General features: G+C 43.8%; 1 protein-coding gene across 4 annotated transcripts in view; it reads left to right on the top strand.

Annotated features, from left to right (window-relative positions):
- Positions 1-21,742, top strand: part of GMPR (guanosine monophosphate reductase) — a 42,903-nt gene extending 21,161 nt beyond the window's left edge. For 3 of the 4 annotated variants that reach the window (XM_064160990.1, XM_064160988.1, XM_064160991.1), the window contains exons 6-9: positions 1,892-1,998; positions 6,714-6,756; positions 12,707-12,866; positions 18,474-21,742. In XM_064160990.1, coding sequence (XP_064017060.1) covers positions 1,892-1,998; positions 6,714-6,756; positions 12,707-12,866; positions 18,474-18,654 — 491 coding nt within the window. In that variant the 3' untranslated portion in view covers positions 18,655-21,742. Of the gene's footprint in view, positions 1-1,891; positions 1,999-6,713; positions 6,757-12,706; positions 12,867-17,094; positions 18,395-18,473 lie in introns of those variants that run through there. The other variant, XM_064160989.1, reaches the window with a different exon arrangement.
- Positions 21,743-22,814: the final 1,072 nt, after the last annotated feature.

The raw sequence follows: 22,814 nt of genomic DNA, 5'->3' as shown, positions 1-22,814 counted from the left end.
TATGATGCTATTTGCTTGCCCATTAGGAGGCCTAAACACACAAAGGTTAATAAAGTAACAATACCCTTGCACAGAATATATTAAAGGAATACAAGGCCAGGGTGCTAGTGCTTAATACTGCAAAGTGTACCTATTGCATCTTCTAGCGGTGAAGATGCCTATTATTGGAAGCATTTAGTTGCTGACATTGTCGCTGCTAATACGTGTTGCGGTTAGGAACTCTTCTTCTATCCTGTTAAAAAGCATCTGAATCATGCCAGCTAAAGCTCAAATGATACTGTGTTCAGGTATCCACTTCTATCAAGGACATACAGTTTTCTGAATAGCTTTATGATTGTGTTCTGTTAAGCTGAGGTTGCCTATTTTGTCAGGACTTCAAAGATGAAATGGCACTGAGCGAGTGTGAAGTATGGATAACATTGCCTCTACCTGTTACTATTGCATAGGAGACAAAACTTACATTAATGCACTTCTGTGTTACCTGTTACTGTAACAATCCTGTGGATAATTGGGAAGACCATAAACATCTTAGAGTTTTTTCCTCTTCCCTAACAATGTTTTCTGGCATATACTATCATATTACCTTCCTTTTTTTTTTTCTTTCCTACACTTTTGCATTTCTTTGTGTGATAATGGTGTGTCCTGTGTAAAATGGCAGTGATTGATTATAAAGCACTACATATACAGGTATATACCCTGTGGAGATTATTTTAAAACTATTTTTCTTCCTACTTTGCAGAAATACTTCTCAGTGTTTTCACCTTGTCAGGTCTTTGAAAGATCTTTGGAACCTTTCACTTTGCTTGTACACCTGGATATCAGCTGAGTGAGGGTATCCAGATTACACTGCCATTGGTTTAGAATCTGCTTTGATATTCTTTTTTTCTTTATGATCTGTATTTTACAAGACCTGGGCTGCCAAGAAGCAGTCCTCCTTTTGACTCTTAATGTGAGAAGAATAATAGGGAAAATATTTCAGAAGATCTGTAGCTATGTTACTGTGTTGAACTACAATGGAGGTGGAGTTTTTAATGTATATTTATATGCCTTTATTCTTATATATATATATATATATGCACCATGTATGTGTGTAGGTAATATAGTTTAATAATCAGATCAAATTAGCATGTTTCCAGTAATACTACACTGCACAGTTTTATGATGATTACTGATCCCACTTTCAAAATACCATGTGCTGATTTTCCTATATTCCCAACTATTGGAATTAGGATTTCTCTCCTTTGTGGAGTATTTCCACACAAAAAAAACCCCAACAAAACCCCACACCAAAATCAAACAAAACCCAACCTCCCAAAGCCCCCTAACCAACCAAACAAAAAACCCTCAAAAAACAGCACACATAAAAAAATAAACCCACAACTCCAAACAAAAACAACCCAAAAAAACCCAACCCAAAAAATAACCTACCAAAAAACCCTGACCCCCCTCAAAAAAAAAACAGACCAGATTTTCCCTATCCTTTTAAAAAATGTAGTAGAAAAGAGAAAAAAATACTTCTTACAGTAAATCCTTGGGCATTAAATGTTGCTGCTAAGTCTCACGGCTTATGGCTCTATTCCCTTCAGGCACCATGGTCAGATTTGCTTTGTTGTGATACTGAAATTCCCTCACCAGGTAGCACTACTGATGGTACCTAAACTGGGAATTGTGGTCCTGGAGAGGAAAGGATTGATGTTAGTCACCTCAGTTAACAGCTTTCACAAAGTGGTGGGATGGCATTTCAAAACTCAAGTTCCTAGGTGTTCCTTTTATCCATGAGAAGCCAACGTTGGCAATAAAAGGAAGAATTAATACAAACAAATTTTTCCCAAGAGAAAAACCAAGCAATGTCTTTCCTGACTATGCTTTCTCCTTTTGTTGTCCTGCCCAGGTTCTGTGTGTACCACTCGGATTAAGACGGGAGTGGGCTATCCACAGCTAAGTGCTGTTATTGAGTGTGCAGACTCAGCACATGGCTTGAAAGGACATATCATCTCTGTAAGTAAATATCATCTACTCTCAGATTCATGCTGTGCAAATCTTTATGGAATAGAAGAATCAAACAGTCCAGTACCCTGCATGTTAAAGGCTATCCTGCCACATATCCAATTGACCACTGTACTTGCTCCTAGGGTGGTCAGTGGAAATTTGAATGTAAAGAAACCAACTCCTCCTAATCTTTAAAATATTCAAGTACATTTTTCTTGTGTGTGCTTTTGGAAAGCTGCTTCTTTCTCCCTGAATGCAGTAAGCTGTTATGTGAACAGAAGAGGAAGCTTGATAGTATTTTCAAATTGAAGCAAACAGTAGTTGCTGTAAAAGATTTCTGAAAAATGAGTGAAATGAAAATAGGGCCTTCTCCAGAGAGGGGAACTGAGGGACAGGGACTAGAGGGGAGTACAAGATAAAACAATATGACCCCATCTGTGTTCTAATAGCTGGGCTGACTCAGATAGCATCCTTGCAGAACTCTCTGTGCAGGGGAAGGAGTGTTGCAGAGGTGGCTCCACCGAGCAAAGCAGGTGCATGAGCCACTTAAGTTCTCACAAAGCGTTAGGGAAATAACAAATCTGTGGAGAAAAAAAAAAGTATGTGTATCTGTATTGCTGGCTAATGGTAGCTTCCATTACCAGTGACACCAGATTTCCCTCATGGAAAAAGGACATCTGTAAGCATGGCCTCAGACTGAGCTAGACCATGGCATTCAGCACCCAAAGGTACTGTGTGCTTAGGCATGCCGAACCCAGCCACTGTGACACAATAACTGTGTCAGGCTTGCGCAAGGCTCTGAAGGTTGTCTGTGACTCAGAAGGTAATGTGTAGGGCATAGGGGCTAACCATCATGCTGGACTCACAGCTACCCTCACAGACAATACTCTTGTGGCCCTAGAAGAGGCCACACGCTATATTTTAGATGTACTGCCAAGGGAAATCACTGCAATGCCCTTAGTTGTGGCTAGTGTCAGTGTGGGGAAGGGTGTGTGCTGTTTTGTTAAGAGAGGAGGGGAGAGGAGAAGAAACTTACTATGGATGGACAAAGGACTTGATGGTGTTTCTTGGAGCTGTGGGTACAATGGAGCAAGAAAACAAGTATATGTTCTATCAGATAATTTTTGCTCTTCAATATCAATGCATATGCATTCCTTCCTCTCCATAAAAAAACAGTCTTACACTGTATGACTTGGGTAGTACTGCAGATGTTTGTCTGTTGGAGACATAGCACATGTGAGCAACTGAGCATGAAAGACTGATTCATTACTGTGAAGGCTGGATAACTATAGGTGTTATCCTAGCAGTGGCTGAGAAACCCATGCTAGTTTTGCTGTGGTTGTTTTCTGCAAGCAACCTTTAGAAGAATGTTGTTACCCCAAGGGCATTAGGGCATCTTCTTGCATTCATTTCTGGCTCACCTAGTAACAAGAAAGAAAAGTGAAAGGAATGAGGTCTCGCTCACAGAATCAGAAAATGATGGTGCTGAGAACAGTACAGGCTCTGTGAGGAACACAGCACAGTTGAAGTTCATTCTATAGTAGCTCTGCTAGAATGACAGGACAAACTGGGATTTAAAATATTTGTACTACTGAAGTGATCATGTATGATTTTTGGAACTGATACAGCAACAAAGAACGTGACAATTTTTAGGCGAACATGGTAGTCCAAGTGAACACCTGTTGTCTCTATGAAGTCATTTTACTTAGAGAAGGGAGAAGGCAAAACTGCACCATTTACTTTACTTTCCTCATACTAAATTATCTTGAAGGACTCAAAGCTCACATCAGAAATGAATCTTTCATGACTCACTGAAAGAAGAGTGGAACCCTCTCAAAGATACAAGCACTTTTTCTGTCCCTTGGTACTTGTCTCAGAGAAATGGTCTCAGTTTTCATTCTCACTAATCCATAGGCTTTGATGCAGCAGTGAGTTACAGTGGAGGACCCATTTAGCAGGAGAGCTCCTCAGAAACATCCTACTTGAGATAAAGTTTCTGTCTCTTGTAGGTCAGAGAACTTCTCTGCTGGACAGAAAGGCAGTCATGTATTCTAGTAAGCCATCTATGTGAGGAATGGAGAGCAACCTTGCATGTGACCTCTCTTAGCTATCCCTTCATAGAGATCCCTATTTCCCCTTCACCCTACTTGAGTGATCAGCCACCAGAGTAATGACTAAGGGGTTCTTTATGTAGCCTCTGCCATATCATCTTCTTCCTCCACACAAAGAAATGCCCAGCATATGTAGCTCAGAATAAAGCACCATATGTATTGTTTCTGCTTCTGTATATGCCACATACTTTTTATATCTTCTGCATAATAAATAGCTGTCTGTTTGCTGATACTGTGAAGTGCTGCTTAGGCAGTTTATTATAAAGGTTGCTTGAAACATACAGATCATGGTTCTAAACATAAGTGGCATGTAATATTAAATATTCAATCAGTTCATACTGTTTTTCTATACCGTATTGCTTTTCCTGAGGGCAGATTTTGTTGTTGTAAAATGCTTTAGCTGTTTGGAGAAAAAGACTGTGGAAAATAACAGTTAAAATAATTCTGTTGACTGGAAAGTTGTTTTACCCTCTCCTTCATATCATCATCGAGTTGTCTCATACTCATGTCTTGTACAGGCCTCATAGCTACCCGTCGCAGTAGGCTTACTTCAGAGTAATGCCAGTTGTTCTGAATTTCACAGGGGCATTTGTACTGATACATTTCCCCAGAGCTCTGAGGTAGGGGCTGAGCCTGCAACAAGCTCCAGGACTGAAGCCCAGCAGCTCTACAAGTCATTTGGAGTCCAGGCCAGGCCCCAGTTGGGATGAGCTGAACTGCAAGGGGAAGCTTCTCAGGCAGTGCAGCAGAAGCAGTCTTACTTGCTCAACAGAGCATTTGATTTTTCACATGGAGTGCATGTACAGCTTTATTATATGACGTCCTCTGGCATAACTGCTTAGTATATCCTATTTTTGTTCCCCTTTCTGTGAATCATTACATTTACCTGTTTATGTGAATAAGTGGAGGCATATGCAGATAAAGAAGTGCTGTGACTCATCACCATCAGTTCTTTTTATCTTAAATGGTAACTTGTGAGCTCTTTGGAGAGTCTCTTAATCTGCCCAGGATTGTGCAATTTGGTGACAAAGTGATGTTTTTTGAAGCACATGATAAATGATTGCACGCTAAGGCTTCCATCCTCATGATACTTTTGAAAGCAAAAAGCTTCCATCACTGCTGCTAGTGGGTTAATTATAAAAGTCAGAAACTGAGCTACTCAATAAGAATAGACTGAAACCCTTCTGCCAGAGAGCATTCATAGCCAGCCTGTCTCAGTCAGACAGTAAGAGTCAGGAAAATTCCTGACATTGCTCTTTGAAGATTATTAGACCCCTCTTTGTACCTTGACTCTTCCTCTATTGACACATGCACACACTCTCTCACCCTCCTCCAGGCTCTAGCAGACTTGTCAGAGGGAAAGAATTGCACAAGCAGAGCCCTTAACAGGAGAGAGATTTTCAGCTGTCAGCCCAGCACTCCTTTCTGGAGCTGACAGCAAGAGTGTCTAGCTCAACAAAAGAAGTAATACACTAGAGGTTATCAGCAAATGGAATAAAAGCCTTTCAAGTTGTACCAGGCACTGTTTGCAGTGGGATGCCCGTTGAAAAGTCACTCGGTTTTGGACCCACCTGCTCAGTTTGTGTCTGAATCCTTTTCTGTACACAGGTTCTAACACTCAGCCCCACTGCCAACTGCCTGTGACAGTCAGTTCTAAAATGGTTGCTGATGGAGATGTCTGGTGGTGCTCCTCTGCAGATCTCACAGGCATGCATTTCTGCCAATGGGGAAGTGAAACAAAGTGAAGTAACCATCCAGGCTGCAGAGCAGCTTCAAAAGCAGGAAAGTTGCCAGCAGTCTGCAGTGGACCCTGATCCTCAAAGGAAGGAAGAGCTCTTCTGGTACAGTGACTGCAGAGTAGAAGGACCTTTCATCTGATCCTCAGACCTTTACAAAAGCTAAAGAACTGCAGTGCATGATGAGCTGTGCTATGTGCCAGTCCTTTTTTACAGCCCATACATACATAACTTCCCACAGTCGAAACACCCTCATCAGCCACTTCTTTGCTCTGCACTGAAACTGAAACACTCAGGTCTAAAATGCTAAAGATCTCAAAGAGCTGTCTCCTTACCAAACCCATGGCAAGCAGTGCCGAGTATGATGATTCATTTTCACTTGACAAAGATTAGATTACCCAATTCACCAGAGATTATCAAATCAAAATCCAACGTAGCTGGTGGTTTATTTCCTCAGTCCTCCCTCTGTGACCTTTTAATTTATTGTAAACTGCTGAGAAAGTTATTTTAAATGTCTTTGGTGGTTTAAGGCGGGGGGTTGTGGTACCTCTGCATCACACAACCTCTTATTAAAATGGCAGGGAGGGATCCAGGTCATCAGAGGAGGCCTTGTTTCCAATTTCTGTGATTTAGGAAAATTTAGACAGGAATTTGCTTTGCTGCTCTTCCCGGTGGTAATATCAATACGGTAGAGTAAATGAGCCTAAAGACGGAAAGCAAAAGCTCACCCGAGATAATGCGTGTCAGTGGTGCACTGCCAGCTCTGGACACACTGTTCCTGAGCAGGGATCGTTCTGCCGCAGGTCGCAAAGCTCCAGTACTTACTGGGTCCCTGTGTGAGCCTGCCGCCGCTTACTGTCTGCTTTTCTTTGTGCAGGACGGAGGTTGCAGCTGTCCAGGAGATGTCGCCAAAGCGTTTGGTAAGGATAGAGCCTCGTGCTGTCCGTTACACCCTCGTGTCCCCAGCACCGTCAGCAGTCGTGCCGGAGTCAGTCGGTCCCTGAGCGTGTAATCAGCAGTAGGTTGCATTCGTCACTCAGGGTAACTCCGGTGAAATGAATACAGCAGACATGAATTTGCTCTTTGCACCGGTGCAAATTATGCAGCATAAAACATGCAATGCTGGAAGTCCTATTTAGAAACTGCCTGCCAGGTGTCTATGGCACATCCACTGGGGCAGTAATACAAAGAAAACTCCTAAAAGTTTATTTTGAATGGGATTCAAAGATGCCTGTGACATTGCCAGATCTGCCCTTGAATGGACAAAGAGTTAGTGGAATGTGAATTGGATAGAAGAACAAAACAAAAAGGCAGGCCAGATCCCTGGAGATGTTCTTGGGATCAACTGTCTGCTTGAAGAGACAAGGTTTTATTTATACTCTATCTCCTGGAGCTGAACAGATGTCTTAGATGTTTAAGTTAATTATTAACAGATTTTGCTGTTCTGCCATTAGCTTCAGTGAATTGCACCAGCTCTTGATGATAGAGCACAGAATTTAATCTGTGAGTATTTTCTGTTGGGCATGACAGTTATATTGGTGTGAGGAATCAAGGTCAGGATTGTCATTTAGCCATAATCTTGTTGCAGCAGCATGTATAAACCAGACACTAAATGTGTCTTGGGCTGACAGGGCACTAGAAGACACGTCTCCTACCCCCAAAATGCCAGACCCTTTGGAGATGTCACAATCTGGTAATACCTAGGCTACAGTGAGACAGCACAGTCTCTCACTGGGATTTCTTGATGGTACGTTACAGGAGCTGGGATATTGTGATGCAGCATGCCTACACGGCAGGAAGCTTTGCAAGTGTGGAAATCAGAGACAGTCTTAAATGCAGATTACAGACCTGCCAAGAAAAACTTAAGGTCTCCTGGAAAGGTTGAAACCAAAATCTGCCTTCTAAGTTTGCAGACAGCTCCTGTTTTTAGACAGGTCAGATGACAAGGAAGACTTAATTGGATAATTTTAAGCACAGCCATGGAGAGGTTGCTACCCGCAAGGAATCTGTTCAGTCACAGGATTTCACAGCACCCTTGTGTTACCAAGTGGGTGATGTGACATAGGAAATAGATACTTTCAGTTGGGTGATTATGACATAGCTGAACAGTGGCAATCCACCCTCTTTGGCAACAAGACTCAATTAAAATACTACCTGACCTCTCCTCAGCCCAGCCCACTCTGACTTCGTACCATCTGCAATGAGACCTTTGTTCTGTCTTTCTCTGGCTCCACAGGTCACCCAGTTCTTGCTGGCATTGTCATTGGGAGATTGTGCACTGGGATTGTGACCTGACTGCATTCCCAGATGCCTGCACAGAAACCCAGCCTGTGTTTTTTTTGTTTTTTTTAAAGGTCTTTTTTTCAACAAGAGCATCTCCAGAAGTTAGAACAACAGGAAGCAGCTTCAAGCTGTTTAACATGTTTTGCTTTATGATGCTTATAGCAAGTCTGAAGGGTCCTTTTAGTCTCTTAAGATGCCTGAACAGAAATTTACTTAAAACCAGTGAAAGGGCAGATTGTGTTCTTGCTGATTATCAGGAGATGCTGGGATTCACAGTGGTATGGGAAAGCATACAGGGTTAGTCCCTGTAACAGAGAAGCATCAGAAAGCTCACATTATGGAAGCAATAGTTCTACTCTGATAGCAAACCAGACAGATTGGTCTGACCTGCATGTCACAGGTGCATGGCTGAACATAATAGAGATTACCCTGAGGCAATAAGCTTATCATATATGGTTATGTATAATTAAAGCAGACACACTGTGGATGTCTGACTAGCTAGAGCCAAATATGCATTTGTCAAGGGTGGATGGTGAAATGAGCTTCTAGATAATAACTATCAGTGTTTATTGAATACTATTGAGGTGACTGGCTGTGTGAGCCATGTAGCAGGTAATCTCCATGCCCAGCCTTTACAGGCCAAAGCCTTGATACTGAATTGTATAGCACAGACCTCTACACTTGCTGAGAGCCTCTTGGGTGGGGAGGAGTTACATAAATACATGGGATAGCATATACTGGTTGGTACATAGATGTGCACTTTAACCTGTGAATGGAGGCCTGGATAAAGCATGGATGAGACAGGCAAAGAGGACTTTTGGTTGAAGAGATTACGTTATCTCTTTTTGGCCAATCATTGTAGTCTTCTGAAAGGTGTCCTGGGTTAACACAGCCTGCTCTTACAAGCAAGTCTCTCCCCTCACAAGATGGGAGGAAAAGTAACACAAAAACTTTCTGGGTTGAGATTAAAAGTTTACTTAGATAAACTGTATAGTTACCTTAGTAAAAGCAGTGGCAGTGGAAGCCAGCACTGAAATGTTTCCCCCCACCCAAGCATGCAACAGCCAGCATGACAGAAAAGACTAACACCCCAAATCTGAAAACTAGAAGCAGCAACTGGAACAGGAAGCCTCTTATGTTACAATCTGAACTTCAAGCCCATACTTTGCTCCAGCCAGCACTTACATTTTTGAAGCTGACAGGATGGCAGTATGGTACACATCAGCAAATTCAACTCAGCTTATGATGAAATGGATTTTGAGCTCATCATTATAAACTAGTGACGTAGTAGCCATTTAAGTCACAAAAAATGTGAGACAGGGAATCCCAGGTGTGAAGACTAGCATGGAGAAATGGCTAAAGATGTGACTGGAGGAGGCAAGTTCATGGGAACAGGAGTAGAGTGGATAGAGTGCAAGTGAAGAGTTTTTAAGAACCATGCAGAAGATGCTGAGAAGCTTTGCAAGTGGAAGGTGACACTGGTGACTGGTGTCAGGAATCAGAAGCAGTTTGGGCATTTTCTCAAAAGGGAAACAAGGTAGAAGTCTATTGATAAAAAACAATCAGAAAAGCACTAAAGTTGGGGGACAAAAATCCTGGGAATGAGAGATACTTTGGGAGAGACTGATGGAATTCTGAAAGTGCTGGATGGCAATCTTGTAGGGATTTGGGAAGCCGGAGATCACTGCCATATGGATATCAGAGGTGATAGGGGAAATTATGTGAGTTTATCAGAAAGAGGTGGTTTAATCTAGGAGTGAGAGGAAACAGGAAAGAACTTTGTATTAGGCTGTCAGATGGTTCACATAACTGCACCCTTGGAAAGCCTGATAACATAAATACATTTCTCAGAATGCCCCAGGGAGGCACTAATGTCTCCTTTTTTAAAGATGAGAAGTCAAAGCACAAAAGTACTAAGTTCAATTGCCTGAGGTCACATATATTTTTGTGACACAGCCAGGAACAGAATGTGCCTTTTGAATTCTATGCCAGCATCTTTAACACAATACTGCTGCTCCTTACAGCAGTGGTGAGAAGAGATATAGAGACAGGGAAGAAAAGGAAGGAAAAATCATGTGGAAAAGTCAACTGGGGACATACCCTGGTTCCAAAATATACCTGACAGATCATAATGGCTTTTTTTCCTATTTTCAATAGCTGTGTGTGTATACCTATGTTACAAAGGTCCTCTGGCTCAGCTGGAGCACAGGTGAATGTTGTTTCCAGGGCCAGCTGTGGTCCAGGCAAACTTACACTGCATCCATCTGGAGGGCTGTCCAGGCTACAAATTCATGCTGACTCCATCTGAATTAGTGCAGAGCCAATCTAGCTATCTGTAACTTGTATTATCAGGAATGCAAAAGGCATATTAGAGACTCCATCCGGATGCTGCAGAACTGTGATTGCTGCAAGACTGCACTGGCATCAGTGTTGTGTAATAGCTTGAAAGGCACTTTGAAATGTGAATGGGCAAAACCAGCCTAGACTCAGCACAGGCCTCAAGGGGAAGATTCTTTCCAGCATCAATGCATGGAAGTAGCATTGTGTGAAAACAGGGGAAGTCTAGTAAAATCTGGGCAAGCTACTGAAATGTTTGTATTGACACACCCCACAACATCCTTTTGTTATCTAAGAGGTTGTTGCCAGATGTTTCCAGTTCCCCACAACCTAAAATAATGGCACGCTCTCTACCTGTACTTGAAAATTAAAGACTACAGCTGGGTGTTACAAACATCAACAATGCTTCTGGTCATACCTAAACCCCCATACATAAGTAAAGCAAGACCATACTGAAAACTACCGTCTTCTGGTTGGATAGTACTAGTACAAAGCAGTGAAACAGACTTTATATTTTCAGACATCTTTGCAACACTGAAGCAGTGTTGAAAGTTCTGGAGAGCATTAAAAATATATATGTTTAATATGGGCACGTCATTCCTGGAGCTGCAGGGCAGTGAACCTGTGTCATCCCAGTCTTCAGATGTGCCACATCTGCTGTTACATGGCTCCTCTCTTCTGGAAGAGCTGGATGAATTGTGTTGTAGTTTGCAAAAGTTACTCAAGTTGGATGAATTTCAGTCCTGTAGTTCAAACATTTGCTTTCCTTCCAAAATACACAGTCAAAAGGAAAAACAGTGAATAGATACTTCAGAGCATAAGGATTAGGATTCCATGATTCTGAAGTGCAGATTTCTTTTGACTCTTTCGCATTAATAACTTGGAGGCTGTGAGACCTGTAGCCAGAAACAGGACTGGAACTGGGGAGCAGGGGATAGTACTGACAAGGCCTCTCAGTACTGACAGTGCTGACAAAGCCTGGAGTGTCTTTTGGCAGGCCTTTGACTTGTTTAAACACCCTCTTTGAAACCTTGACCCCAAATCTGTACCGCCTCCCTCCTGTTGTTGTCTTCCACTCATGAAGAAGCCATCAAGTAGATTTTTCAAGGTACTTATTTTTTTGTGAAGGTGGAGCAAGACTGTGCCAGGGAGCAACAGGAGCAGTAACTGAAAATGTCTTCAATCATAAGCATTCCCTTTCATTTTGGCAGGTTAATAGTAGTATCACATGAGTCAAACTGAGGCTTTAAAACTCAACTACCTGAAACGAGAGCTCAGGGAAAATGTGCCTGGTAGCTGGCATGATAGGACACCTGAATGGGAGGTGGCTATAAATACTGCTTGTGATGTGTTCAGCAGTTTTGCACCACGGACATACTGTTCCTTTCAAACAAAAACCAGGCAAAGAGAGGGGAGATCCAGCAGAGCTACTGGGTGCTCTGCTCCCAGACAGTGCTGCTAGGTCTGCTCTTTGGCAAAGCAGTAGAAGGAGGGAACAGCCTTTTATAAATCAGTGCACACTCCGTGGTTGTGATGTTTTTTAAGACAAAAATATTCCCAAGTTCAGGTTTGTCTACAGAGCTTTTAAACAGATGGTAGAAGCTGAGCAGGTTAGATAATTATTTCACTCACTCTTCAGATTTCAAGGTCTAGTGCCATTGTTTCAATAGCAACAGAGATCAGAGCAAATCCTAATGCCAGACTTAACTAACCTGAGCTCTCCCCAGAGTTTGAACACATTCATACTGAGATGGGGTTAGTTCAGGCTCATCTGCTTTCTATGAAGTGAATTTTACAGCTCTGTCTTTTGCCAGGTCTATGAAGAAGCTGGGCAGAGGGCATACATACATATTGAAGATGCAGAGTGATTTGTTTCAGGGATGGGTTACCACAGGCTCATAAAAGAGTAAAAGCCAAACTTTTCCAGTAAAGACAGGATAGCATTATGAAGTAAAGGGCTAACACTGAGTTTGAAAATAAAGGAGTGTGGGGTGGAGTAGAATAATCTGTATCTTCATCAGAACAACAGAAAAGGATTATTTACATTTAAAATACCAGAGACATACAATTCAGTGTGTGTAAATTCCGTAGCAAAGTGTTTCTTTCAAGTTTGCCACATCTACTACAGGACAGGACTCTCTGTACCAAACTGTTTAGGGCAGGCTGTTGTTTTTGGAGGCCACTGTGTTCTTGCTTTTTCACCAGTTTCTCTCTTCCTTGCTTCCTTATGCGTTACTGTGCTGTTCGTAGGAGCCGGTGCTGATTTTGTCATGCTTGGAGGAATGTTTGCTGGCCATGACCAGTGTGCTGGAGAGATTATAGAAAAGAATGGCAAGAAGGTGAAACTCTTCTACGGAATGAGCTCTGATACGGCTATGAAGAAGCATGCAGGAGGGGTCGCTGAGTACAGGTATGAATTCCACACAGGAGCAATTGCAGTGAGCCAGCTATCCAGTAACTTACGGAGTGGAATTGTGTAAGAGGCATCTGTTGGAAGCAGGCCCATGCCTCTATTCCTGTTCAGGAAGCTGTTACCAATGCTTAAGGAAACAGGTCTAGGAAAGGAATGACATGAAACGGTAGAGAGGGAAAAGGAGCTGGCGGTGGCTGTCTGAGGGCAGTCCTACTAACTTGCAGTGTGCTGTCACTGCAGCTCTACCTGTGTGGTCTGGGAAGTTCTGACTTACAGCTGAAAACAAGGCACACTTTGACAAAGAGACATGCTGGTAATCTCAGCCAGTGTGCTACATAGAAACTCTCCTCCATAGAAACCTCCCCACCTCCTGCCCTCCACGCTGACATGGTTCTTGCACTACTTTTTGTCTTTTTGCACTACTTTTTTTAACTTTGCCACTGCTAGCAAGTTAAAAAGCACCATGAAAATGTGTGTGAAGCACCTGATGCTTTACAAAGTGGTAAGACACAGCCTGCTTTAGAGCATTTGCACCTGCCACCTTTGACTTACCTCGCTTAGGACTGTAGAATGGTTGGTTGGAAGGTTTCAAGGTCATTTAGCCTACCTCCCCTGCAGTAAGCAAGGACATCTTCAACTAGATCACGCTGCTCAGAGCACCATCCAACCTGACCTGGAATGTTTCCAGGGATGGGATATCTACCACCTCTCTGGGCAGCCTGAGTGAGTAGTTAACCACCCTCAATGTAAAAAATTTCTTCATTCTGTTTAGTCTAAATTTCCCCTCTTTCAATTTCAAACCATCACGCCTTTTCTGTCACCCTGCTAAAAAGTCTGTCCTCATCTTTAAGTACTGAAACACCATGGAAAAAGGTCTCTCTGGAGCCTTCTCCATGCTGAACAATCCCAGCTCGGCCTTTCTTCAAAGGAGAGATATTCTAGGCCTTGGTAGTTTTCGTGGCCTTCTTTGGACACGCTTCAACAAGTTCATGTCTTTCCTATGCTGGGGACTCCAGAGCTGGACCACAGCAAAGCAGGGGGATCACCTCCCTTAGCCTGCTGGCCATGCTGCTTTTGATGCAGACCAATATACAGTTGGTTTCAGGTTGTTAAGTGCATATTACTGGCTCATGTCCACCTTCTCATCCACCTGTACTCACAAGTCCTTCTCTGCAGAGCTGCTCTCCATCCTTTTATCTCACAGCCTAGACTGGAAGGAAGGGATGCCATCCAGAGGAACCTGGACAGGCTGGAGAGGTGGGCACAGGCTAGCCTCCTGAGGTTCAACAAGACCAAGTGCAAGGTCCTGCAGCTGGGTTGAGGCAATCCCAAGCACAAATACAGGCTGGGCAGTGACTGGCTGGAGAGCAACCCTGAGGAGAGGGACTTGTGGTGCTGGTGGATGAGAAGCTCAACATGAGCCAGCAGTGTGCACTTGCAGCCTGGAAGGACAACCAGATCCTGGCCTGTATCAGAAGAAGTGTGGCCAGCAGGTCGAGGGAGGTGATTCTGCCCCTCTACTCCACTCTGCTGAGACCCCACCTGGAGTACTGGTCTTCCGCTAGCTACATTGGTGCCAAATATTAAGCACCTCTGTAATCCTTGGCTGTTGACTGTAGAGCCAGTTCTCACCTTGTTCACATTGCAACCATGATGCAGAGCTGGCTACCTATACCAGCCTTAGTACTGATCTCAATTGGCCTGTCCCACTGGGAGGGTCACTGTGGTTTAAAAATAGCAACTTTTATCCATCATTGTAAATGTGCTGTACAATGAAGGGATTATTGAGAACAGAGCAAGGCTTTGCTTTGAAATGCACTTTCAGGAAAAATTACAACAAGTTTAGTCACTTACTAGTTTAGCTTATGTCAAACTTGAACTAAAAGGGTTCTAGGTCAGCATTTCAAATGCCAGGTGCTCCAAACAGGTCAACTCAGTGGGGCTTCTTCACGTGCATTTAAAAAGCCTATCTGTAAGCATGTATCAGTGGCCCAAATAAGCTGTTTTGTTATTAAAAGAGCCTGAGCACCCAGCATGTTTTCTTTCATGTGTTGGGGAGCTCAGTTTGCTCAGTTCCCTGCAGACTAAGACTACTTGTTACTTCATCTTCTCAAAATGACACATTTTAGCTGGAGAAGTTGAGCCTCCAGCAACCAGTTAAATTAAAATTGGCAGGTAAGGTGAGCTGGCTGTAGCAGAGAATGAAGTCGTGAGAGCAGTTGTTTTTGTAATGGATACATCAAATTGATCCCATTTAATTTGGTATGAAATCTGCTTACCTGGTTTAATTATTTTTGTATCTTTTATATATTGGTTTACTTTTACATTTTACCTCCTTCCATGAGGAGCACCGATCAAAGCTGGGAATTTCTGAAAGGCAATTACTGAGTTTCTTTTGTGGGAGAAAGTAAATAAGACAAGGGGGAACAGAGACTGCACACAGTGTTGTTCCATTACAGCCAATTTGCTTTTGTTAACCCTGAGATTTCACAGGTTTTGTGTGAATGATGCTGTTCTCCTGTGGTCACTCAGGAATTCACAGCTGCCACTAGGCTGGGTTTAGGCACTTTATAGTAACCATAGGATGGGATTTGGGCCACAGACAGAATAGCACCAGCAGCTGGCTGGTCTCCAAGTGGTATTCTTGGCAAAGATTTGTATTACTGTGGTCAAGACCAGGCACACATTTGGGAGACATGATAGGCAGACTGGTGTTGGTGTCCTAAGGATATTCAGAACCTTCACAAGATGACAAAATTGTTCTCTGCTGTTCCATCCATCAGCTGAGTGAGATTACTGATAAATGGCAACACCCCATACAAATACCAAATCACATGAATAATGCTATGAATTATAAGATCATACCACAGCAGACATGCCAGTAACCAGCACAGTAACACCACAGCTTTAAAGTGTGAGGTGAAAAGAACCACCACGTAGAGTATAAATGCATTAGACCTTGTGTAATGTAACCATGAAGGTTACCTTATGTAACCTTAACATGAAGGGCTACATTCTAAAGCAAATACAGGGTAAACAAATCTGCTGTGGCAAAATTTAATTCTCTCGTTATCTCAAAGTGTGCCCCACATCGGGCACCAGAATAGTCTGGTTTTAACTCAGCTGACAGCTGAGCTGCAACAGCCATCTCACAACTGCCCACATCAGGAACTGAACCTGGGCTTCTGCGTAGCAGGTGAGAATTCTACTACTGAACCACTACTGCAGTGTTCCCCCTTCCTCCCTCCCCTTCAGGTGGGAAAGGAGAAAAAGAACTCTGGAGGTAGAGTTAAGGGAGATTTACTGGTACCAAATAACACAAACACTGATGTGTGTAGCAGCAGCAGGGGAGCAGAGGAAGAGTCAACTGCATGCACAAACAAACCCGAGCCATGTGCTGCACCAAAGTGGGGAAAAACCCCCACAACAGGAAACTTTACAAGCTGTAGCATAGACCCCAAGTCCCATAAATCTTTTATTCCTAGCTTGCCCTTTCTGTTTGTAGTGAGCATGATGTCAGCATGGTGTTCAATAACTGCCACTGCAGGAGTAGTGTGGGGGGTATTCCTCCCCATCCCCTCTTGTGAGGCCAACTAAACCCAATATGCTCACACAGTCCAGGAAGCTACCTGGAGGCTGAGTGAAACCTCTCAACTTTGACTGGTCAAGGTGAGCATGCCCAAAATCCAAGAAGCAGCTTGGTAGTGTGACTACTTTTGACTCATTTTTTTGGGCCAGGCCTTCTTTTCCTGCTTGCACTGGAGCAGCACAAGTGCTATAGCAGCCCACTGAGCCCTGTGCACTTTGTTGGATGGCAGCAGCACACATTTTCCATTGGCTTCTTAGTCTTTATTTAAGAGCTTCAAGAAAGAATCAGTTACTCATCAGATGGAGGGAGATTAATCATGGTTCTTTATTAATTTACATGGCATATTTAAAATGTCTCCTTTATGGTCTTCTCAGGGCTGTGACTGCACATTTAAACTAGCCAAATGAAATACAGACAGGCTCACACTGATGTACCTACCCTGGCCACTGTTGCTGTTGTTAATGGTTTGCAAAGCGGAGTCTCCAAACCGACATGCCCTTTCTTTCTTACACTCTTCCCTGGACAACTTAAAGGAGTAGACAATGCCACACTTACAGCAACAGGTGCCTGTCACCATTTCTGTTTCCCATAAGGGATAAGATCAGCAATCCTTTTTCCCTTCTGCATTTCTCTTAGACTCCCCTTCCCAAGGCCTCTTGTCTCCAGTGGAGCTCACATGCTGGGCAGAACGACCTTGCTCTAATGCCTAGTGAGATCAGATGATTCAACACAGAAGGATTTGTTGAGCATGATGCTGGAAAAAAAACTGAAGGGGAAGAAGTAAAAGTTACTTGCCTGGATTCTTCCATCTTGCAGCTCTTCAGCTGTGCTTTTGGGAGTAATTCAGCCTGTCCCGTCCCTCCCCAAGGATTCACCCAGACTAAACTCAGCTGGCTGGAAGTTAAGCAGTGGAGCTTTATATTCACATCTTAGCACAAGTTACAAGTATATTACAGATATTTACAACTAGATACAGTTAATATACAAGTTAAAAGTAATGCAGAAATACAAGACCCTGCTCAGCAGTCAAAGTGCCCAGGAGGGGCTCTCAACTACCCCTCCACCTTCTTTCCACCCTTTCCCTTATCTCACAATCTCTATTATGTGCAGGGTGAGCTGGAAAGGTCAGCAAGGGGTGTTAAAAGCAGAATGATTAGCTGGAACGTGCAGGTTCAGGCAGAAGAGTTAATATGGCAATAGCCAGGCACAGACTGTCTTAGCTTTCTTTGTGTCTGTGTTTTTATATGTCTCAGAACGAATGGGTAATGCAGACACCACTAGGTTTTATTTTCACAGCCAATGGTCTAATTTCTCTCCTTAAAATATTCCAGTTAGCCTCAAACTAGCACACATGTGCCTGTATTTGACAACATTCATGGCACTGCTGTTTTTTTCTGGTCTTTTTGCCTGGCTGTGAACTGTGCCATCTCATCTTTTACCTTTGAGGACAGCTCTGCAATGGGCTTGCTTCACAGGCTTCCCACTTCATTTCTGGACACTGGAGAATCAGGCTAGTAAGAGATAGCTGGAGCATTTCCGTTGGCATCTGGTCACTGACATGGGACAGAGTCAAGCAGCTGTGAAGACTCTTTAGAGCTGTGCTGAGTGGTGCCCGCTGGGAACCAGCTCTGACATTTCTCTAAGTCATCTGAGCCTGGCTGTTCTTGTACTGTAAAACTTGCAAGTATCAAGGGCAAAATAACCTTTCAATAAATGTGGAAGCCTTACTTGCTTGTGGGCAGATGAAGGGGAAGAAGGGAAGATCTGTGAATATCCTGCTCATGGGATATTGGAGCATCTACAGTTGTCAGCTTCTAGTTGTCGGTATTGCTGGTGACACGAGTTGAGATATTTCAGTGCTTGAGAGCACCAAGCAGCAACAGGCAAGCAGGCAACAAATCTGACGGACCGTTTGTAGACTGCAGCATGCAGAGTGTTAAGCTCCACATTGCTCCACTAACTCACTGTTATGTTTTGCTTCTAGACATAAGTTCTGTAACTGATCTCTTCTCCAGGGCTTCAGAGGGCAGAACTGTGGAGGTACCGTACAGAGGGGATGTGGAACTTACCATCCTGGATATCCTAGGGGGGCTGCGCTCTACCTGTACCTATGTGGGAGCTGCCAAACTGAAGGAACTGAGCAGGAGAACAACCTTTATCCGAGTCACCCAGCAGCACAACCAGGTGTTCTCTTAGCCTAGGACTGGAGGGCTGGAGAGAGAGGGATGGGGAAGAGGGGCAGGTATGGCTGCTGTCTTGGTTTGCTTTCTTCTCCATGCTGTGTTAGAGGCAGACTCTCTCTCAGAATGGTGGTGTCAGCTATTGGAGGGGCTGTGGCCCGAAAGGGGAAGGTTGTACTATTAACATAGTGCCATTGATTCAAAACGCAATAGCCTCATCTTTTATTGTGCCTATTTTATGTTTTTAATCAACATTTCTTTACCTGTTTCCCTGGCCCCACCCTCTGATAAAGAGCTGCTGAACCCTCAGTTAACAAGGAGCTGGCTTGTTACGCCTGTACACATTCACACATTCCCTTTTATTTTAAAGACTGACCTGTTAGCTATCACTTCTGGCAGTGCATTGCACACTGAGAGAGATGCAGGGAATTGTGTGGAGAAATAATAACAATTTTTAAAAAGTTCTTAAAGTTGGCCCTGACAAAAGAATGTATGTTTGTGGCACAGCTGCCAGCCTCCAGAACGTCAGCAGTGGATGAGGCCTGGCTGCTGCCAACTTCTTACTGTGATGCCAAAAATGACAGCTCTGTTTCACTTCTGGTTCACAGGCCTGTGGTCCCATTCCATCAGGTCCATGTCCTTGTGACAGGGACACCGAGAACAGTCACTGATAAAGATTTGACTTAGGGTAGTTAGTTTTCTAAGTAGCAGTTCTTACCATTATTTTGATAAGGTTGTCTTTCTATTGCACTTTTCTCCTTCTCTCTCTGGTGAGCAGGAAAGAGAAATCAGCTCCACAGAGGCTGAGCTGGTGACATAACTGCATCTCACCTAGTTACAGGTGGGTGTTCAGGGACAACCGTCAGGTAGGTCGGTGCTCACCATTTACACTGTACATGTCCAGCTCTCAGACAGGCTGCAAAATTGAAAAAAAGATGAGCTTGAGCCATCCTTTAACACCCAATCCTGTGCTCTAGTAGTTGCCCTAATCTGCATTTATCTGCTGTATCCTATCTTACTCAGGCCTGCTGCCACTCTCATAAGGAACTGGCGCTGAGGGCATGCTGTGCCTGGCAAAGTGGTCCAAGCATAGAGCAGAACCACTGACAAACACCAGGTGCCATTTGTGGATCTACCTCAGCTGCACCTTTAACCAGGTTCTCTGCTACTTGGCATCCTTCTGTGGGAAATGTCATTCTTAACTGCTCCGTGGTGGGTGATGGTGCATAACCTGGTCTTCTTTAACCCCACCACCGCAATCCTGTTCTGGCTAGAGGAATGCTGTCAGTGTAGTAAACTCTGCTGCAGGACAGGTTTATGACTGCTTTCCTTGGCCAGGAAACTGGTGAGCACCCAAGAGCAATGCTGAGGTTTAGCCCATGTGACTTGGTTTAACATACCAAAGACCTACAAGCAGTGATGCTGCAAGGGGCAGCATTATATCCTTTAAACAATCCCTGCTGTGTCCATCTCTGTCTTTTTGAAATGCAAGGACACGTAACACACAATTGCTGCTCCCAGTAATTTTCTGGAGCTCTTGCTGCACTACGTTTGGCAGCATGGGCCTGCTCCCCTAGCTTACCTGAACTCCCCTTGGGCAGGGAGGTCTTGGCACGGCAACAGCCTTGCTTGTGCATGAGTGGTGGCTGCAAGGAATGTAAGTGTAGACCACTTAAGTGGGAGGACAGCCTGTGAGAGGAGTGGGTCTTGAGTCAGCATCCTGCCAGAGGCAAACCAGTCTCCCAGGTCTCCTTTCTCTGGCAGAAACAAGGGGGTGCACCTCACCCCTCTGGTCATTGCAGTGTCTCATCCTCACTTGCTATGGGGCAAGAGCTTTCACTGTGCTCTTCTGCCTAGCATTCTTCCCACATTAGGTTACAGTGGGGAGTTGAATGTACGATGGAGCCACCTTCTAAGTGTTGCAAGCAGGAGCAGGAGGAGCTTCGGCTTATATTTTCCCTTAGGAAGTGTGCCTCTGCATTCCTTTCAGTTAGTAACAAAGGTAAAAGAGCAGCAATTAGCCAAACCCCTCTATGTTGCGACAGGGACTGGTGTTTTCCAGTCATGGCCACGGTGAGTGTTCTAAGTCTGTCCTGAACAAAGCATTCCCTAATTTATGTTTCTTGAGCTCCTCTGTCTTGAATAGATGTGCTGCTACCGCATTCTGCCAGTGTGTGTACAGTGTCTGTCCATCACTGCTGCCCACTCCTCCACCTGGGAAATCACAGAATGTTGCTTTTTAGTTGCTAGTATCAGTTTCATACCAGAAGTTCTTTGTTGGAGCCAGGAGGGCTTTTTCAAATGCCAGGTATGGCCTTGATTGTGTGGAAGAGAGAAGGAAAAAATAGCTCAGGCCCAAGAGCAGCAGTTTGTTCGCCTGTGGGTTGGGAGCCTCTCTGGGCTTACCTGTAGGCAGAGAGCTGGCTGGGAGCAGAAGGGCTGAAGCATATTTCAATTAGATGCACTCCTAAACACAGCATGGACCACCTCCCTGCAACCTTCAGTTCTCTTGTGGTTATTCAGATGCTTAAGCAAGCCCTTCCCAGCATCTACTTGACACAGTGTTTACTGGTGGAAGTTCTCATATGTAAATAAACAACTTGCGAGTCCAAAACTCCATGGCGTTGCCTGCGATAACTGTGAAGGATTTCTGCAAAATCAGCCAAAAAGGGCTGATGAGCATTTGACATCCCCCCCGCCCCACTTGGCCCTGCTGAGAGCAATGCTCAGCGCTGCCCCCACTCACCTGCAGCAACAGTGTGTGCACAACGCCGCCACCACCACTGAAATGCAATGAGCAAACGTTATAGATTAGTTTGGTTTTGTTACACCATAGCGAGCTTTACTCTGATGAGCCAGAAGGGGTGTTACGGCCATGGATGGGTGCGTGTGTATTTCTCCATCCTGGTGAATAAAAGCAAACGCTCTCAAATGCATTGCTGGGGGGTGTGTGTGTAAATTAGATCAGGCAAATGGCTGCCCTAGAAACGCTCTCTCCTGTTCAGCCATAACTCATAAAGACAAACCATGCGTTTGCAATTGGCACTGTTATTTTATTAGTACGAGTATACTGAAACAATAAACTTGTACTGGTATACAGACAATTTCTTTAAAACAATTTTGTTCAAATTTTGAATCAAACATTGTTTTATTATAATAATGAAATAATTTCTACCTAGAAAACCTGCAAGCACCATCAAAGAAAGGGACCATAAAATTCAATAAACAGACGCGAGTGTATCCTACAAATAGACACACCACCATTAGAAAATAGAATATGAATTCTTCCATTTTTTTTAATATTTGTTTTAAAAAAGCTAGTGCAAGTACAATATTTTACACTGGAATTACAGAGAGTATGCACGCATATGGAAAAAAGTTCTCCTGTCACAATAAAAGCTCTTAACTATGTCTGTATGCACTTAAAATCTTCTCCTCTTTTCAATAAGGTGCAAAACGTTATTCCCTCCCTAGTTCTCCTTTGTACTGGCCATGTCAGCTCAATTTCTCCCCAACGCAAAGCTGCAATATCCCTTTTACTGGGCCTACACTAGGAACTGCAACTGGAAGTGTGATTTGCAACAACCCTCATCAGTAATACCAAACGATTTAGAAAACAGAAACACAAACTTCTGCTGTAGAATGGCTAAATCTTACCCTGGCATGGCCTGACGCCTCTGCCGGCTGCTGGGAGCAGTGACATAGCTAGTACAAAATGATTTTCAGTAGCTCACCCAAACTGAAAAAGGTTGGGAAATCCCCCTCCCCCCTTTTGTAACACTGTGAAAAGGACAGTGTTTAACAAGTTAATATATTACTTAAAAAAAAAAAAAAGAAGGGAAAATAAAAACGAAAGAGCAAATACATATATTAGTGAGTTTCAACGTTAGCTGACTGTCATGAAGAGCTGCATCTATGCCTTAAAAGATGAGGAACTTTGCTAAGAGGCCAGTCTGATGGTCAGGCAAGAAGACACAGACCAAGCCACCTTCAGCTGCCCCTGGCCCATTTTTACCCTCTCTGCTACACAGATCCAAACCTAACTGACTTGGACAGGAGTTCTGCAGAGCATGTTTAAAGAGAGAGTGCGTGAGTCCTGGATTTTTAGAGTGAACACCAGGGCATGATCCCCTGGCTGGCTGGTGTAAAGGTGCAGCCAAGCACTGCCCAGGGAGC

This window comes from Pogoniulus pusillus, chromosome 21 (genome assembly GCF_015220805.1).
Source record: "Pogoniulus pusillus isolate bPogPus1 chromosome 21, bPogPus1.pri, whole genome shotgun sequence".
NCBI classification, from domain to species: domain Eukaryota; kingdom Metazoa; phylum Chordata; class Aves; order Piciformes; family Lybiidae; genus Pogoniulus; species Pogoniulus pusillus.
This window is presented reverse-complemented; position numbering and strand designations above follow the sequence as displayed.